We start from the raw sequence: 21,360 nt of genomic DNA on the forward strand, positions 1-21,360 counted from the left end.
CTGTAAAGCTAAAAACCAAGTGGATATTTTGCCTTATCGGCAATTCGTATTTACCGTGAGTCGTGCGGGAACTAGGTCTACAAGAAAGAATACGAACACGTACGTACTTGTTGGTGTCGTTGCCTCCCCCCCACAAGTGTTAGGTAATAGGTTCAAGTCCCACTGTCTCCATTTGGGTTGGAAAATAAAAACTTGTCAAGAAGTAACACTAAAACTGTGAGAAATGAACACTAAAAAAAGAATGAAAATAACACTTTGTGGTTAAAAGTAACAACAAAACTGTGAGAAATTAATACTAAAAATATGAAAGGAATAACACTTTTAAGTGTTAAGAAATATGACTGATATTGTGAAAAAATAACACTGATAGGTCAAAGTAGATAACACTTTAAAGTGTAAAAAATACACTTTTATGTGTCAAATAACACTGTGGGTGTTGTAATTTCACTCTACCAAAGAGTTAAATTTACACTTCCGATTTCACTGTGTATTGAGAAAATCACAAACAGCCGTTGGGCTACTCATTTGCCGCAGAATCTTCTCTAATATCTTTCATTGAGCAGGATTTACTAAATATTAAAGCCCAGTTATGTGAGCCCTGATATACATATTTGTGTTTTAAGCTTAATGTCCATGAGGACTTACAGAATGCACGAGTCTCTCACACATTGCATATTTCAGCTGCCAATTTGATTTATTAGCAAAGAACAGGACAACCTGAGAAAACAAAGTGAATTTGTCCTCTCCACACTTGCTTTGTGTCTTTACTAAAGTTCAATGTATCTAACTTAAAGCAGGATTTGGTTCGGTAGATGCCTACTGCAGTTTTAAGCGTTTCTGCTTTACATCAGCCATGCTACCTGCTACGTGTTTGTGTAAAAGGCCTCATCCTCCTCAGTGAGCCTGGCAACACTCCGAGCGGGGAGTCACCGAGTCTGTGACAGAGCAGCTGATCTCATTAGTGGGCCGAGGACTGCTGAGCTGGCCATTCCTCCTTAACGGTAGAGGAAAGGATGCACAGCTTGCAATGAGTTACAAAACTCTACTCGGATTTAAGAGGGGAGTCAACAACCGCCGACAAATATTCTCACCAAAGTTAGTCAGGAGGAAATGTAAGAGTTCATAGATTACTAAAATAGTCAATGATGCCAGAATGTCTTGAGTACAGATATAAAGTTGTCACTGAAGAGAACTAAATCTGACCAGGTTTATGCGTAAGGCAATTTATAGTACATCGGAATGCGGTGGATGAATGGGAAGGAGCACTGGGATATTAACTTCATTTGATGAGGGCAACTGAGAAAGTTGCTTGGAATCTTCTAAATTTGAACTCCAATAATGACATTAATGAGGTGGACAGTGGAATGAAGTGCAGAGTTAACCATGACCGAGAGTCAAAACTCTCTCACGACTTCAGCAAGGACAACAGCATCAATCACACTCAGAAAACAGCCTCCTTATCAACAAGATAAGGAGGTGCTACTACATGCATGCGCATGTGTCATCCTCCTATTTTTAGACTGAAATGTGGTCCAAATGGCAGTGAAACGGTTTTATGATTAATATATTTTGGATTAATATTTTTTTTTTCACGCAAATTTGAGAAGTTCCAAAGTATTGTAAAGGAAATAATTGAAATAATCGATTATCACAATCATAAAGGGACCAATATTTCACATTTTGACAAATATCGGTATCGGCCTTTTTAATGTTAATAGTAATGGCTCCGATTTATATAGCGCTTTTTTTTGTACACTCAAAGCTGACGCTTCACAATGGATACATTATTCATGCACTCACACGCTCACACTGTGGTGGCTGTAAGATAATTAAGTAGCCACAGTTGCCCTGGGGCAGGCTGACGGAAGCGTGGCTGCCAGTGTGCGCCTACGCTCCGACCACCACCAAACATTCACACTTTTCAGACACCAGTGTGAGTGTCACTGGAGGTAATGTGCGTGAAGTGTCTTGCTCAAGGACACAACGACACATGACTCAAGGAGAGCGGGGATCAAACAGCCAACCTTCCAGTTACCAGACGACCGGCTCTTCCTCCTGAGCCACAGTCGCCACAAATTTGAAGGCCGATAAAACTGGCATCTCACTGCTTGCGAATGTATACTGAATTTTGGGATTTCATCAGGAATGGCAAGATTTTTACTAGAAATTTTTAACATGTTCAGACAATTTTTCATTGTCTGTGAAGATATTTTGAAACCTTTTACGAACCCGGATGAAAACCCCAAAATAGCTACAGTCATACTTGACTCAGCTGTAAAAAGTTAGTATTTTGTCCAGAATGAATTTGATAACTACATTATCTTTTGTATACAATTAATACCTTTAAAACTATTTGATGGCATCACCTGTGCTGAGGAAGTTGGTAACAACCAATCATGGCCAGTGTTGGGCAAGTTACTTCCAAAATGTAACATATTTCATATTACTAGTTACTTGCATTTGATAGTAATAAGTTTCTTTTACAATATTACCGTCTGTGTAGAGTAATGAGTTACTCAAGTTTAAGTTACTAAAAAATTTCAATCGAGTATTAATTTATTTAATCATAATGAGATTTTAAAAAGAAAATGAAAAATTTGCAACCATAACTGGTAAAGTTAACTTGTAATAAGGACCTTTAACTATATAGCGTGTGGCATTTTAAAGAATGCCAAAAGCTGATTTGATTTCCTTAATTCTGTAGTCTAAAAATATCCTCTGCGCTACTGCGGAACGCTTTTTATCGAGCGTGCCGCCAGCGGCACATTTCTGTAGGTGCACTTTGGATTACCGTACATCTGGCACAGCTTGTGCTATCTGAAAAACTCCAATGGTGTCTGAAAGCTAAGCCCTTGCATTTTACAGAAAAAGTACTGTCATTACGGTAATGCAGTGCAGAGAGGAACAGTGGGATTTTCAGACATTTCTACATCAATTTGAGCAAAAAATGTTAACAAGAAGGTATGTATATCGACACTTTTAACACATGGTGGCTTTTTATAGAACCGCATGCACGTAATTGTGAGGGACGTATTTCTAGAATAGTACAATACACGTTGTGTTTTTTAGAGTGTATGCCTTGTTTGTAGTTTACAGTGTGTGTGATTAGCTGAATAATGAACATTACACTAAATTCAGTTTGTTTTGTGATGAGGGACATACATTGCATTACAGTCTCTCTGTCTTTGTGGGGAAAAAAACTCAAAAAATTTGAACAAAAAGTGGCACGTCCAAAATTGTTAATAACTTTCTCCGCAAAAATCAATAGAAAAGCCTTTATTGGCCATTACAGCAAATAAAATGCATCCTATATTTGTGATTAGCTTTTTTGCATGACTCGGCTGATATTTTTGCCCATACATCTTTAGCAATGAGCTCTTCTTGTCATCACCCTGATCTTTAGTTCCCTCCACAGATTATCAACTGAATTCAAGTCTGGACTGTCTGGGCCTCTGCAAAACTTTAATATTTTCGTCCGCGAAGCATTTCTTAACCACTTTTGCTGAATGTTTTGGCATTTTGGCATGCTCAAATGTCCACATATTCAAAATTTGCCGGGGGTATGAATAATTTCAGGCTTGACTGTTAAGTACCCGAGCTTGGTCAGGTGTCCCTTTTTTTTCCCCACAAATCCAAGGTGGCAACCCTTATGACATGACGTCAGCTTTAGTAGACGTCTCAAACTCTCCATACGTCGCCTCATTTCCCCAAAACATGTCTAGTTCCTTCTCCTGTCTCACTACTCTGGCGATATGAGATGAAACGGCACGGACTTACATGTAAATCCATGTGATAAGGTGATCCCCGATGCGGGACCCTAATTATGTACTTTAGTAAACACGGTATCACGTTACGTCGTGTTTTGAGAGTACGCTAGTGATGGGCATGACAGTTCTTTTAAGTGAACGGAATCTTTAGAATCAGTTAATTGAAAATAACCGTTCAAAAGATTTGTTCATCAAATCGTTCGTCTAACGTAATGTAACGCGTTACCCCAAATACTGATCATGTTTCACCTGTTTTCTGGGTTTGGTCAGCAAACAGAGCCATGATAGGTTGTTACCTACTTCCTCAGCACAGGTGATGTCATCTTTAGCCGACAGCAAGTGGAAAAAATTTGTTTTTAAAGGTATTAATTCTACATGAAAAGTAGCGTCACAGGCCTCCGACGCAGGTTGGCGTGGGTTTGCTTCCCTGCCTGGGAGACCATGTTTGTATGTGGGCGTGTTGGTGTAAGTGAGTGCAAATAATAATAATAATAATAACAATAATTCTACATGAAAGATAATTAAGTTATCAAATTCATTCTGGACAAAATATAAAATTTTTACTGCTGAAAATAGCTCAAGTCAAGTATCCCTTTAAATTTCATCTTTTCTTTTCTCTTATGTTGACACTAGGAACTCCCTACACTTTTTATTTTTAAAATGTTTACATTATGTTAAAATTAAGAAATTCAGTTGAAATTTTTTGAAACATTTATCAACAGTAGAAAACTTTAGGTAGCCTTTTACTTGCTTAGTTTTTAATTTAGTGATGACCCGGGAAGCTCCCTGCAATTTAAAAAAAAACATTTTTAAACAAAGCTGTCTATTCTTTATATTTTTAAAATGAAAAGAAAAACCTTCAAAGTGTGTTAAATTTGAAAGTTGTTTTAACAAACATGCTTAATGGCATTTCAACAAAAGTTAATTTAAAAAAATGACGCAAATATTTTCTCTTTTACTGGAAATGAATATCGGCTTGAAATATTGGTTATCGGCCTCGGCCTTGAAAAAAACACATCAGTCTATCACTACGTAAAACCATCACAAAAATATCTTTCAATGACAAACAAAAATAATATCTATGAATATACATTGTGTCATAGATGGGCCTAGCATACTTTATAACATTTGTAATAGTCACTATAAAACTATAAAAATAAGTTAACCTCTGTAAATGGCGACACCGGAATCTGTTTAAATGTTAGCCTGTATGTGCATATATAGACATTCACCCACTTCTCAAATTCATATTTTTTTCCACGTGTAGTGTGCGAAATAAGCTACTCTCGGTCCCACAGACCGCAATTATATTATCCTACATTGATTTTATTTCACCACGCTATGTGTGTTTGTGCTTGTGCTGCTAAGTACATTTTCGAAGCCAATTGGCTTTTGGTGACGAAATACCATAAAAAGGTGAAATTTGCTTCGTGTGACCGCACAAACTGCATTAATTCATTATTAAATTACATATATTATATGGAAACACGCCACAAGAAACAGCTCACCTTTAGTCTGACCACAGCATTAGGATTTAAAAACAAAAAAAATCACTTGATAAACAAAATCACCGCATTTTATGTTTAGCTACTTGGGTTAGCTTTGTCTTATATTTACTGTACATTTGTTTGATGATATTCCACATTATTTTTGTCAAGGGTATTTTTGAAATAATAAAAATATACAGTCTCATTTCATTACTCACTATAGTGTTGTGGGAGGTACATACGGTAACTAGACTACACTGTGTAACTCCCAAAATCAATGTACTAAAATGTATAGACACATCTGTAATGTTTTTGTTGTTATTTATTTATTTTTTATTACAACTGAATGAACATTTTAGCTTGTTAGCAAATGTAGTGGTAATCACTAGGTGGACTGCGGGGGTCTCTCCGTGGACAGAAAAGAAAAATAATCCAATGTCAATGAAGTATACAGAAATAAATTGCATAAACACTTGAAATAACAGTTATGGTGAATGAGTGAGACATAATGACTTGTAGTAGCTGGCAAGGAGCATGCTAGGAGCTGGGGGGCTTAAGAAAATAGCCAAACAAAATATAACTGTGTTAGTGTTTCTGGTGTTTGTCTCTAGCATAAATTCATTATTATTCTGTTGGTAGAAAGGGAGTTTGTCTTGGATACAGATTCACCTATTTTTAGTAACATTTTATACAAGGTGATGATGCTAACGAAACTGACTGCAGTAAAACAACACACGTGACGGAGAGAGAGCGCGCGCGCGAGTGAGAGAGAGAGAGAGAGAGAGAGAGAGAGAGAGAGAGAGATGACGCATGAAAGTTTCCTCTAGTTTCCCGGCGCCTGAGGAGGAGTAGTCACACTACTACACTTCCATCTATTAAGCAACAGTTAGAAGTTAAAAAAAATGCACTTGACTGTCCCCGGAGGAGCTTCTCATCTTATGACGTCATTTTTGTACAGCTGTCGATAACGACAGAGAGGTTTTGTTTGAGTTTTTTCGTCTTTGTTGGATTCATTTTACAACGAAGGCTTACAGGCTGCTACACTGGACTCGAGGATGGAGACGTTGTTTTACCTGCTCACCCTCGCCTTGGCCCGGCTGTCTTGGGGGCTCGGATACGCCGAGCCCGGGGTCCTCAGTGGTCAGAGGGCGGCTAGTAGACACAGGTAGGATCACACGCATGCTATGTTTGTACCCTAAAATAATTTTGAGTTGTACTAAGGCGCGTGCTGGCTTCACTCGGGTTTACCTGCAAAATTATTAATTTATTCAAAAGCTAGTATGTATGTATGTATGTAGCATCATCGTCATCTTCATCATCGTGAGAAATTTCTGATGGACATTGTTTAAAAAGAGCTGTACGAATGGCAACAGGTGGATCCCCAACCCCAGGTTAATTGCACCTTCTGCCATCTTGTGGAAGAGCATTTAATTGTTCTTCCTGTCACTATACATGACAGTCATAGATATATGAACAAAGAAACATTATTTCACGTAAATAAGTAATAATCTTTGGACCAATTAGTAAAACTGGATAATTTCTCCTGGCACACTCATAGTACATTATTATTCCGTCGTGGAACTGCGGTTGGAAATCAATGAGCTAAATAAGAAAGTATTAGTAACAAATATACGATTATTTAATTTACCTTTGTGGTCGTGTTAATAAAAACATGATAAAATTATAGTATGCTCGTTAGTTTACATTTGTGACCCATGTATTAGAGTGATTGCACAAACTGTTGGCTGTTAGAAAACTATAGTTGCTTGTTTACTTTCATATTCAGTTTGTAGCAAACATGAGTGACATGATGCATGCTGTGATCGTGAAATTACAATTTTAAGCGTCCTGGTCATCTCAGTCATCTTTGAAAATAAATAAATAAATAAATACATACATACATACATAAATAAATAAATAAATCTAGGCATCCTTATCTACGAAAACAAAAATAAATCTTGGCAACGTTTTGGTCCTTTGAGACTTAAAGCTTGCTCTTCTTTTTCATCTACTAACATCTTCACACAACACGTGCAACATGAGAGAACAAAACGTTGCGCCTCCTGAATGCTAAATTCCAGTGTGTCAATTATTTTGTCATTCAATTGATTAATCAGATTTAAAAACAACTGTTTTAATTTCCATCTATTATTCAAAACCAGGACATTATTTCAAATTTGCAGTGCAGAAAATACACAAATGAATTCATTATGATTCAGTGACAGGTTTGGTCCGTAACATCAGTCCAAAAATTGGTAAAATGTTGAATATTGTTTTCCACAGTAAAAGCAGAAGTCTTATTCTGAAAACACAAGCCTAATCAGTCTGCTTTAATACATAGTTACTGTTGAGAGGCTGAAATTCTGAAGATTTGGACTATTTAAAGTTTAATAAGGTGTCTAATTGAGTAATCGGTTATCAAAAAAGATTATTAATTTAATGATTGATAAGTTATCAATTAATCATTGCACCTCTATTTTACTTATTGTCTTTTTCATAATTCAGTTTGTTACAGCTGTGGTTGTTGTTCATTTATATTACATACAACATAGTGTACATATTGAATGAGTTCATAGTCTTAAAACCTACCAGATTGCATCTTGTAGAAATAAATATGGCATAAATCCTGAGTTTCTCAGGAAATCCATCCATCCATCAATCCAGCCATCTCTCCATCCGTTGTGGTATCCTTTTCGAGACTATGGGCAAGCTGGAGTCTAACCCTGCTAACTAAAGGTGAAAGGCGGGACATATCTCTATATCACTCATTTCCATGGCTCAAATTTAACTACCATACTTTGTACATTTTTGGATTGAGTACCAAGCGCGAATCCACACAAGTGCAGGGAATATGTACTGTACCACCCTCCGAGGTAAAATTCAAACACGGATCTGCTGTTGTGTGCAGTGCTTACCAGTCTGTCTCTGTGGTATAAAAAGGCAAATTGATCAGATTCAATTTTTTTATATACCCAAATGCTCATGGGAGTCACTAATGTTGTAATGTTGCATTAGCCTGATGTTGTGAATATGAGAGTGAATAGTCAGCCTCGATATGTAACTTGCGACTGATGGATTACCTGTCCAGAATGTAGTCCATTTTGCTTATGAAACTGGACAGATAGAAAATGGATGGATGGATAATGCACAGGGGTGAATGATCCAGGGAGCCGTTTTATAGGACTCCTATAACTGAACCGCCTCTGTTGTATGACCACAGTGTTTTCAGGGGTCAGCAAAGTGCTCAACTGGCCTTCCTGCTCGAAATGTATCATTCCGGTGAATATCATTTGACAAGAAGTTGATGTGTGTTCTCAGGGAAGGTTGATGAAATGCAGGGTCACAAAACTTTATGTCCAAAGCCATTGAAATAAAAAATGAAGAAACGTTTGGGGATAGGAACACATAACATAAATCTGTAAGATAGATGTGAGTGTGGCACATATCTACAGAATGAGAGTAGCTGCTTTGATTGGCAGTGAATGGACTCAGCTGTGTTTAAGCCCACAACAGCGCAAGTCACCCTTTTCTATGCCGGTTCACAGATTTTTATAATGTGCTTCCACTGTATCTGTAACAGCACCGCTCAATGTTTCTCTCAACAGTTCCAGTTTCAATTTTACGGGTTAAATTTTGTTATGGCTCCCACATTCCCTGCTTGGGGAATGTCATTAAGCTCACTCGTATGCTTTTTGTTTTGCTGTTGCCGCCCAGTAGTAAGTTATTAGCATGTTATAGAGCTTATTTCCCTACGGCTCTGTGTGAAGACATGACATTAAGTTTTGGGACGTATGCATGTTGTGTCTGTAAATGAATGAATGGCTTGATTACTTTTAGCTGAGGCAGTCAAGGATTATGCTGTATTCTAAGTATATGCATGTGCACCCCAACAAAATGACTGACAGCTTACAGAACTACATGTGGTGCACAGCTGCGTTCATGCTTACCATATGTTTGCACTTTGCGCGTGTATACGTGTGTGTGGCTGTACAAGCAAAGCTTCTGGAGGTTGAGCTCCCACAATATGAGCTTCTATTAGGTTTCTCTCTGCACATCGCAGGAGTCTGCTGTTTGGACTTATTGAGTGATGTTACATGGTTGGGTGGCCTCTTTGGTGGAACCTATGCTTGTGTGGGTTCTCAACTACAACCAAGATCACTTTCACAATTGCAAAATGTTTGTTTCAGGTGGATTTCAGATGAAACTTTTCAGTGGTTGTGTTTATGCATGTCGATAGGTATGATGATCTGAAAGGGTCAGTGATGGATATACAGTATAAGATGTATAGTGAAAATGCCATTAAAAGAATAACAGGTAATTTATTAGTTTGTTGTTAATTTTCCACATAGTCCATCCATTCATCCATCTGTTGATGCCGTTAATCTTGGAGTAGGGGCGGTATTATTGAATGTGCCCAAAACTATTTGTGTCATGGTCAGTATTAAGCATGGGTCGATATTCTGATGGGATAACCGCAAACAAAAGTATTACGGTATCACAAAATGAAATTTACAGCTATAAAATGACCTTTTATTTTGAAACATTTAGGTCGAACACAATCGATTTTATTTTTAAACAAAATATAAAATGTTTGGTTGGTACAGAAGGAATGTGTGTGTACCATGTTATTGAAATTAATAAATCAATACATTTTAGCATTCTTCTTCTGTTTGAATTCCTCTTTGTAGCAGTGTCCCACAACTGGTGAGCTACTTTTTAGAACCAACCCTTGTTGCCCTTGGGGCTAACTAGTACCCACTGGCATTTTATTTATTTATTTTTAGTGCAATGCACTGCAAAGGAAACGTGTTTGCTGTATCTATAGTGGGATCTCCATCCACCCATTTTAATTTTAATTTTCAAGAAATGCGAAAATAAAATGAATGGAATTGCTAGAAATTTAAAAAAAAAAAAAGCCCCCCCAAAACCGTTTTTACGCTTGGAGGGGGTGGATTTTGAAGCGTATCGAAAAAAAGAAAATGCGAATTTTGACTCTGGAAACAGTTTTTTTCGAATAACCGTTGGCAAGACGTCGCACGCTTTGACCGGATATTACGTCATACGTATGTTTGTAGTCACAAAGCAATGGCGGACAATAAAGTAAAGGTATGTTTGGGGGGAGGACAAAACTGAAATATTTTGGGAATTAAAAAAGCGAATATTAATGTTATTTTAGATGGTAAACAGCAAAGTTTATCAAGAATTACCAAATTACAAGAGCAAACTCATACGACGTCATCGCATGGTGCACTCTAAAAACAGCTGGGTCAAAAATAACCCAACTATGGGTCAAAAATGGACAGATCCTCTAGTTGGGTCAATTTGACCCAACTTTGAGTCAAGAAATGTGTATTTTAGTGTAAAACAATGCATAAATATTTGTCATATTCTTTACTTGGGTCAAAAATTGGGTCATTTTGTATAAAACAACCCAGAAAGTTGGATCAATTTGACCCATAAAGTGGATTGGTCCAATTTTTTTATCCATAATTAGGTTACTTTTGACCCAAATGTTTTTAGAGCGTGCCGTCACTTCCTGGTCTTCTTCTTTTAAATTACTGGTGGATCACATCTTTATGGTGTATACCGCCACCTACAGCAGCGGAGTTCCCTCTCAATATTCACAAACGAAGAACAGATGGCGTTTTGCGCATTTTCAGTAAATTTGCTTACATTTTTTTAAACAATTGGATGGAAACCTAACTTCTGTCGTCTTGCTCCCTCTCTCCTCCTCCTCCTCCTCCTCTGTGTGTAAATGCTCCCTGCTCCAGAGAAGTCAGAACAAAAAGTTAATTGAAGGCAATTAACTTTATAGAGTGGCTCGTTTACTCAACTCCTCAAGTCAGCTAGTCATAATGTGTCCTGCTTAGATGTGCCCTCAAAAAAGAAAAGAAGAGCTCATTACCAGTTACAGGCTTAACAGTTATTAATATTGAAACAATGACCTTTTAAAACCATTGTTAACCATCAAACCGGTAATCGGCTCATGTCTAGTCAGTGCTTTTCCACATAACAGACCCAATCATTTATTTTCCATACCATTTGTTCGTTATAGTGTTGTGGGTAGCTCAAGCCTATCCCAGCTGATCTTAGGCAAGAGTTAGGGGAACACCCTGCACTCGTTGCCAGTCCATTGCAGAGCAATGTAGACAAATAACCAGTCACACTTACATTCACATCTATGGACATTTGAAATTATTGAACTAACCCAACATAAAGGTTTTGGGACTGTCATAGGAAACATTAGCACCCAGAGAAAAACACTGCTGCCTTTTCCCGCAATCAATCAAGGCAAGAAAATGTTGACAAATGCCCAATCCTAATTTTGTGATTGTAAAAACACTTGCACTGGAGCCGCTTTGTGATGAATTCCAATTGCGGTCTAATGGTTTGGACTGAGGTCACAATGCAAAATAGCTAACACTTTATCATATTCAGGAAGAAAAGTTGAAATTGATCAAATCAGAAAGATTGTATTTCTGTGGTTTGCGTTTAGCACACGGCCAAGGAAATGGAACAGCAAAATAGAGACGCCAGAGAGATGAGCAAAGCCGAAATAAACATTGATTCTGAGTGAGTCAGAATACACAAGTCCAAGCAGAACCAGAGGGCATGAAAGGACCAAAAGAAGAGGAGGGGTGTATGGAAAATATTTAGTAGAAGACAAACAGGCATGATGTTGGAAAAGTAATAAAAGGAAGAGACAGAAAAGACTAGACAGAAGTGAAGCCAGTAGAAAGGACGAGACATGAGGGGTCTGCATAGCTGAGTCCCTCTAAACTAAATGCACCACAAGCAAACTAAGATGAGGGAAAATAATGCAATGCAGGTTGACCCTCTGACATCTGCTTGAACTCAAATGTTGTGTTTTGACAGATGTGTCTAGTTGGCTGTAAGTGCTAAAGTTGCTTGAATAAAGTGAAGACGTCCAGCAGGCGTCTGACAGGAGGACACCTTCTTGTCAGTGTCATAGTGATGAAGTGTGTGGGTGGAGTTGCGGGGCTGTTGGAATCCAGCTGCAAGAGGCCCGCTGCTCTGTTCTAGTTCATGGGCTCACACACAAAATAAAAAAACAAGAGCACCACCAGAGGCCAGTAAGGAGCAGTCATATCATCCCAGACAATAATCAACAACAATCGTACAGATTTTTAGTCAAGGATGGACCCGCCTCTCAAGTTAATGGGTTGTACACCTGTATAAATGATTTAAAGTTAAATATTTGATACAGCTCATGAATTGACTGTCAATTGATTCTACAGGTGTGTCTAATAAATTGCCCTGTGAGTAATGTAATGCATCGTAAGTCTTCACTATTGTATGCATCAGTGCCTTGGTCTCTAAATCTCAACCTATAAATAGCACAGTGCAATGCAGAGTGCTATTTTACTCACCGGTACAAGAGAGACAACATACCAGAAGGCACCGCAATCTTACCAGGCAATTTGAGTATAATCGGATTTTCCTGTTCTTGGCCAAACCTTGGAGAGTATCCAAATGTAGTCTGTTTGATTTTCTGCAAATTAGGTCAGTTGGCAAATCTACTTATATTTGAGTAATAATGTGGGGAGGAAAGATCCATTGCAGCCCCAGCTACTGCAAATGAATTAGCATAAAGTAGCTTCCACTATTCACTGCAATTTGGGCCATGTTGATTGGATTACCTTTACATTGCGTGAACGCAAAGGTGGGAGTAGTGGGAGAGGGGGGTGAATTAATTTAAGCCGAGTCACCACCAAATCGCAAGCAAGTCAAATCAAGTCACAATTTATATCGGAGGAATCATAAACTATTCCAGAGGCAAAGATGGGAAACGTGCTGACATTCTGTACTTGAGTAAAAGTACAATTACTTGTATAAAAAACTTTGGTAAAAGTAAAAAATACTCATTCAAATAATTACTCAAGTAAAAGTTAAAAAGTACAGGCTCAAAAATGCACTTCACGAGTAAAAAAAAAAGTAAAAAGTATTTTTACCGGATGTTTTTTCCTCGTGTCATTTAATTTGAAGACCATTACATTTAAAAGATCATCACTTAACAAACTCTTAAAAAATGACTAAGTTGCCTCATGAAGCCCTTGCAACATTTTTTTTACTCCTCTAGATGCTGCCCTTGGTTTAAAGATCCAATGGAAATTAATCAACCAAGAATGCCATTTAGAGCAGTTAAAAAATATCACAAGTGCTTGTCATTATTCCTTTCAGACCTATTGATGGTTGTAATGGACATGACATATTCGCGTGTCTAAACCAATAAAACGCATGATTTGAATAATATGAACAGACTCAACACTTCTGGTTCATGATCTGGATTCTTACATAACCAATTACAATCACATGTTGATTTGCATGACGTTCATGTTAAAAAATGTTGCATATAAGCTTATCAGTTAACAACACTTTACAGCCATATTATCCCGGCGTCCACTATAACTAAAGACACAAGATAACCCCCAAAAAACATTTCCAGGTTGTTCTTATGTGGGAAAAGAGTCTAAAGGGGCTACCCAGGGCCAAGCTAACGAAAGGGTAATGAGGGGAATTCTTTGTAGGCGGCTAGCTCATGGACTTTAGGTTTACACAGGACACAATGCATTTGCCATGAATCGTTCTTCGAGCTGACCAATTTGAACTTCCCGCAGGTAAGGCCATGGGTCAGTTGAATTGTTAACTCCTTCTGAGGCGAGTCAATAATGTTGACAACGTCGACACTCCGGGAGCTACGCTACATTCAGACCAACAGGGAAGCATTGCGTCTTCTCGCGTCATCTCATAGCTTGAAATAGAGGCAATCACAAGCGGGGATGGATGTTGGGGACCGTGTATAGCGCTTCATATGATTGGCCGAGCCAGGAACATTGACAGCAGCGTTTGCGCAAGGTGGTTTAATCTCTTTTTTAATTTTTGTCATGCATGTACAACTAAAGTAACGAGTAACTACCCTCTGTTTTGAAAATGTATTGAGTAAAAAGTATTATCATGTATCATGACAACATTCATGTCTCAAATTATTAAAAGAACACCCCAAAAAAGTACATTTACTTCCATAAAAAATAAAATAACAACTTAAAACTATGAAAATGTATAGTTTAGTTAATATGTGACCAGCAATTGATGAGCTAAACTGTCAAGCTAACATAGCTAGCTTAGCTTCACAATTCACACCTTCGTCTCACAAAGTTGTTGGAGATGTTGAACCCCACCAGTTTCCGACGCACATTCATCAACCCCTTCTTTATTGATTAATGATATGTTGTTTTCCCCAAATTCAAGATATAGGTATAGAGTTTACTGATGTACAAAATGAACAGGGAGAGTAGCCCTTTTCCGTTATACATGTGAATTCATATTGTACCTCAACATACTTAGTATGAAGGGATTACAATTATAAAGAAATCACACGACCTACCATCACAACAGCACTACTGAGTGCACCAAATTTATGATCACCTGCAGCCAATGGTGGCCAAGTGGGTCGTATCATCACGAAACATTTGAGTCAGGTGTGTGTCTTGACAGCCGCCGAACCCCTAAGATTGACTCACCGAATCCCTAGGGGTTCAATCCAACCAAGGTTAAGAACCACTAGTTTAACAGATGAAAGTAAACATCTGTGGCACTTCCTCAACAATGCTGCCTCAGCCCTTGTTAAGGCACAACAAAAACGAGTATTTACACACGTTTTTCCATAAATGGTCAAAACTTAAAGCACCCCCAGATGTCCCAATGTGTGGCTAATGCTAAAGCAAATGGCAGTATCATGGATCGTCTCTGTATATCTTTGTGACTGCCAGGCTAAACAATCAAAGAGAAGTTTACATAGTCATGCTGTCCCTACATTTTGGAGCAAGTCCAAATGTGTGTGTGTGTGTGTGTGTTCTTGTTTTTGTCACATAGTGGGGGCCAAAATTCTGGGATTTTACAGAGTTGTGAGGCCCACCCGTCCATGTTGGGCCATTTTGCTGGGCCCCACAATTTTAGACCTCTTTTTGAGGGTCAAGACTTGGTTTTAGAGTTTAGGTTTGAATTGGGTTATGGTTGAGGTTAGGGTATGGAATAGGGGTAGGGGTAGGCCATCATTTTAGATGGTTGGGGTAAGGGTAAGGGGCTAGGAAATGCATTATGTCAATGAGATGGCCCCACAATGATAGTAAAACAAACCTGTGTGTGTGTGTGTTTGTGTGTGTGTGTGTGCACGCTTAAACCACAGTCACATCGGAAGAATGTGTGTTCTGCCATTATGTTCGCCCGCATGCAATCGTTCAAGCACGAGTGAGTGCCCTCAAGTGTATATGTCTGTGTGTATAGGGATATACCTTTACAACGACACTGGAGGGAAGCTTGACCCGGGGTCAGAGTTCAAACATGGAGGCACACCTCTTTGGGAAGGGTCTCGAGGAGCTCATTGAAGTTGCTGTCAAAGCCGTCCCTTGAAGGCAAATGAAAGATCTCATAACAAAAGGGACCGCTTAGTGATTTCTTTGTTTAAGTATTAAGCCTCATTCCTCCATTTTTTTCCATTTCATTTACGCTCCCACTTGCCCTCTGTCTCTGTTGTCACTGAACATTCCGGCTTGACCCACAATTCTTCATGCAGATGGAGCGTTGTGTGTGGGTTGACTTGTCAGACCGTGACTGCGCCATGGTGTGCTCAGTCATAGTGCCTGGCTGCTGTTTAACAAGGAGGTGGATTTTATGGATACTCAGACAGGTGCAATTGTTCGATTTGTGCAGAGTTCTGACCCTGTGAATAGAAATAAGATGTCTGTCTGAGAGACATTTCACAGATCAATGTCTGCACAAGTGGTAATTGAGCTGTTTGAATGCAAAAGGAGGGAAGACTTTAATTTGTACCTAGATGTGAATATTCTCAGTGTTTTATTAAAAGTTTGCGCATCCTCCAGTCAAATCAAACCTGTCATTTACGCACTTTACCGCCAGATACGCATTTTGGGTAGAATAACCCTGAAAAGAAAGCAGTAAATTCTGTAGAGTAAATTTGACTCTATTTAGAGTGGTACCAAATAGACTCAGTTTTAGGAAAAAAATTATACTTGGAAGAGAGTAAAATCCATCCATCCATCCATTTTCTTTACCACTTGTCCTTCGCAAGGGTCGCGGGGGTTGCTGGAGCCTATCCCAGCTGGCTTCGGGCAGTAGGCGGGGTACACCCTGAACTGGTTGCCAGTCAATTGCAGGGCACACAGAGATGAACAATCATACTTACAATCACACCTATGGACAATTTGGAGTGTCCAATCAACCTGCCATGCATGTTTTTGGAATGTGGGAGGAAACCGGAGTACCCAGAGAAAACCCACGCAAGCACAGGGAGAACATGCAAACTCCACCCAGGAAGGCCGAAGCCCGGATTCGATGTCACGTCCTCTGCACTGGGAGGCAGACGTGCTAACCAGTCAGCCACCGTGCCGCCGAGAGTAAAATAAAGAATTGAAACAATAATAAAAGTCAGTCAAGGGTTGAGGAACGAACTCACAACCTTCAGCTTGGGAGACTGCCACTCTACCACCTGAGCTTTGCCATTCCTACTGTTTGCTTATATCCAAGAGGAGACCACAAACATTGTTTTTGGTCTTGGAGTTACAAAGATTCCAGCTGACATGCAATGTGAGTCCGGGAGTAGATAGTCTGTATCCCAACTTGAAGTTGTGGGTTTGTTCCTCAATTCTTGAATGACTTAGAAAAAAAAGAAGACGAAGAAGAAACGTTTTATTTTACTCTCTTCCAAGTGTAAATTATGCTCCAGTACAAAAACTAAATTTATATGTCTGTGTGGTCCATTACAAGCCAAGAACTGGTGGTTGTATAGTAAACTTTAAAAAAAAATCTTGCCACCATTATTTGTTATTTTAGCAAGTCTATAATGGTCACATATAACTATAATGTCGCTCAGTGGAGTGCAGACCTCCCCTAAGGCTGAAATGTTAACAAAGGGGTTGAAAAACAGAAAAATCATGGAGCGCTGTGTTTATTTTTGTTTGGCTGTCAAATAGGTATTTTTTGTTTAATTGAGGATGACAAACAGAAGATTGACACCTTCATGGTTACGGATGGTGGCCTTTTCCATTGATGCCATACTGACTAATAATAAATACCTCCTTGTATCTGTGTTTTTGTGCAAATCCACATGCACTGTTCCCAAGAAGAGTCTACCCTTTTACTGTTGTTCACTAATTTTCTAAAACGTCCCCATAGTAGACGGCACTGTACTTGTAAACAAATACAGTTATTTGCATCCTGCAAATGCACACTTATTTGTGGGCAATCATTTCCTGTGAGGCTCAGGCGGTAAAGGAAACAAGGAGATTAGCTGCTGAATATGCCATTCATGGGCAACACACACACCCACACAACCAAGCACGCATACAACCACACCCTTTCTCTCCCCAATCCCACCCAACAAAAAAGTCCAATTCATGATTTATTTGAGTACTTGTGAATAACAAAATTATTTCTATCTAATACAGTTTTCTATTGCTAACTTTCACTTTCTGTATGTCATGCTAAACCAACACATAAATATAATTCACTGTACTCAACAGAAATGCTTATTACATGTATTGATATGTGTAGATCACATACTTTTTTTGCAGTCCAAGTTGCTTGTAACAAGTTTTTCCCTGACCATCCAATTAGAGGATGGGAAAATGCTGATGTCATCGAGGAACAGCGCTCTGGTGCTGTGAGGATCAATTTGAAATCTGATTGGGTAAAGATTGCTAATAGTTGCATAGGCCTTGATTGATTAAAGATTGCTAATCATTAACTCATTCACTTGCAGTCATTTTCACTGAAGCAACCCCCTTCGTTATACTGGATTTTGACTGATTTTGCAAGGCCCATGGAACTTACCAAAAGAACGATTAAAGCCTCTTCTTTCATCAGGAAAAAAGTATATTTCTATCTGTTTCTATCTGAAATATAACATATACGTTTTTTTGGGGGAGCAAATTAGTTAAAAGGGGAAGACAACCCTTTTTTTTTTTTTTTTTACCAATAGTTTGTTTAATGCAACGGCACTAGTCTAAATATGATATTCTGGTTAATATTGCGTGAGTGGAATATGAGTTAAGCAGCAAAATCCATCCGTTTTTATCCATCTCGGGGCCATCCGACCATCCTCGAATGTAGCATTTGTCCATGTTTTTTATCCATCTCAGGGAGCGGCCATTTTGCCACTTGCTGTCGACTAAAGATGACATCACTGTTGCTCAGGTTTCGGGTAAGAACCATCTCAGCTTCAGAAAATAGGTGAGCTGTGATTGGTCGTTGCCCGAGCCCTGAGCAACTGTGATGTCATCTTTAGTCGACAGCAAGTAGCAAAATGGCCGCCCCCTGAGATTGATAAAAACAGATGGATTTTGCTCATAACTCATATTTCGCAAATGTACTTCTTAATCAGAATGTCATGTTTAGATTAGTGAGGTCACATATAACATATTGTTAAGAAATGTTTGTGGTTGACTACCACTTTAAGTTGTATTGGCCTGCATAATTGAGTCTGAAGGCCCTGGGTAGACTATTAGATACTGGACAACAAAAAAAATGTCCACATTCAGCACTGGAAAAAGTGCAGCCAAGAGAAACGCAGTAAAGATAATAGAATGTTGGAACTAAATAAATATGATATAATTTTGGTCGTACCTAAAATGTAGATGGAAATGTAGATGGTGAATTCTTGTGATACTGTCGGCCAACAGAAAAGGTCTCACAGGTCTGACTGCCCTCCATTATACACTTGTGGAATTGAGGCCAAGATTCTTTCAGGGACTTTCATCAGAGCGATTTCTTTCCAGCTTTTTGCATTAATGTTGCTTTACTGGATTACTGTATGGAATGCTCGACCTCACTCTGCTAAGAGTGTGAATAAGGCCAAAGGTGCCACCTGTTCAACAGCAAGTATGCACACATACATGTAAACAAATTTACTGTGCTTTCTTTCTAGCACAGGGAATTCACTAGGCTCTCTCTCTCTCTCTCTCTCTCTCTCTCTCTCAAAAACACACAAAGCCAGACACACCAATTGCCTTTAGTCGTCATCTTACAAATATAAATGCTCCTCTTGAGAATTTGCAGGCATTAAAGTACCTCAATGGAAAACTGTGTGCCTCTCTAGACACTCCAAAGATGGAGAAAGTTGTATGACTGTAAATGTATAGACATGTGTATGCTAAATGAGAGCGAAAAAAAAGATGATTATGTGAAAGGCAGTGTCTGTCCTCCATCAACTGGGATTACGGTGCAAACTTGATGCTTATCTTCTGCCTTTGAGCCTCTGAGTCCGTAATACGGGATAATACGTTGCTAGAGGCAGCTCACTGAATCACTATGACCAAAACTACACAGGGACCAGACAGAGCACTTTAGATTTATTGCAGCTGTCTTATTTTAGATGTTCCCGATTCCAGTCGTCTGTGTCCCATTTCAACTCCTGATGGAGAAATTTTCCCTTCTCTAAGAAAGTCCAAAACACACACAGTGAAACCAACCACAGAACATGATAACAAAATTGAGCGACAGCTGTGTTTATGGTGGCTAACAAAGGCTGATTATTCCAGAAGCAAGGTGGCAGATTGCTGGCTCCAAACACCATGGCTAGACTAGGGTGACATTAAAATGTGATACAAAAACAGCGAATAGTAAGTGACAGGCAAGTGGATTACAGTGATGAGCGGCAAATCTTCAACACTTGAATAGAGTTCAACAATATAATCTGCCAGTAATCTTAAAATGACCCAGGCAGTCCTACACTAGTACAGTACTCTTTTCAATTTTGGAACTTTGTACATTCATATTGTCGATGGTGTAGTTGTACACTGCCACAATCTAATGATATCTACTCGGCATTCTGATTAATATTGCCAGCCATTTTGCCACTTGCTGTCGACTAAAAATGACATCAGGTAACGACCAATCACAGCTCACCTGCTGTCTGTGTTTGGTCACGTGACAATTACAAGCTGTGCCCTGATTGGTTGTTACCTCAGCCCTGAGCAACTGTAATGTCATTTTCAGTCGACAGGAAGTGGCAAAAGGGCCTCCCCCTGAGATGGATAAAACTTCAAACCAGGAAGTGTGTACGGGGACGCCCCCTTGAACTCGGAAATTCCACCTGCGAACTCGGGGGTGGTTGGGGGAAGTAGCCCGACTTCACCGACGGACTACAATGTGACATCACTCTACAATGGTGACCGTTTTGGAATCACAGACCGTGAATGGTCAAACACAATTTACTCGAGTATAAAATAAGATAGCTTTCTTCATTCATAAATATTCGACATAACTTCGCGTAACACAACAAAAATTGTGAGAAGGCTAGTTTGCTGGAGGTCAAAATGAGTTTTGAGGACCAAAACGAAAAACAATTTATCACTATCCGCCATTTTGGTTGTCTACTTTTGCTTCGAACGCTTTCAGGTCGGGAAAAACCAACTCGAATAAATCCGACTTCCGAGTCATCTCGAATGCAGCATTATATAATGTCAATAGGACCCTTGCGGCTTAAGCTAGAGGGCAGCCATTTTATGTTGCCACCTTTACTGACAACTTTTGTTATGTTTCTGCTGAAAACAAACTTATCAGTGCGCGTTTTAAGATTGGATCCTGAGTCATGAGAGTCTCGCACAGAGCGACCTTAACTGTTTGTATCGACCGTTTATTATCTCAATATTGTGAATTGTGACTCATAGAGGTTAGGTTTACATTTCGCAGCAAATTTTTCCTCATGGGCTTTACTTTCACTTGATCGTTGATGGCTCTGATAACATGATGCAGACAAATCTTTGAGCAGCGCCTGGAGATCTACCTTATAAAAGAAAATTAGTATTTTTTTAGCAATGAAATGTACATGTAGTGCTTCTGACAAGATTTATTGGTACAACGATGTTATACACGGTGGAGTTTTTGCTGTAGAGACAAAAAATAATATGATTTATTAAGTAAAATATATGGTGGCTGGGATAAGGACATACAAAGTTTTGATTCCAAAATAAGATTGAAGGAATGTTTACAGCTTACATATTCAGTTACAACTAATGAAAATCTTCGATTAATCCAGTATAAATTAATGACAAGAATTTATTATAAAT

General features: G+C 38.9%; 1 protein-coding gene across 1 annotated transcript in view; it reads left to right on the forward strand.

Moving 5' to 3' along the window:
* Positions 1–6,113: 6,113 nt before the first annotated feature.
* emilin1a (elastin microfibril interfacer 1a) overlaps positions 6,114–21,360 on the forward strand; it is a 40,463-nt gene continuing 25,216 nt past the window's right edge. The window contains exon 1 of the mRNA XM_077553242.1: positions 6,114–6,419. Within this exon, the coding sequence (XP_077409368.1) occupies positions 6,310–6,419 (110 nt within the window). The 5' untranslated portion in view covers positions 6,114–6,309. The remainder of the gene's footprint in view (positions 6,420–21,360) is intronic.

The sequence above is a fragment of the Vanacampus margaritifer genome, chromosome 19 (assembly GCF_051991255.1).
Source record: "Vanacampus margaritifer isolate UIUO_Vmar chromosome 19, RoL_Vmar_1.0, whole genome shotgun sequence".
NCBI lineage: Eukaryota > Metazoa > Chordata > Actinopteri > Syngnathiformes > Syngnathidae > Vanacampus > Vanacampus margaritifer.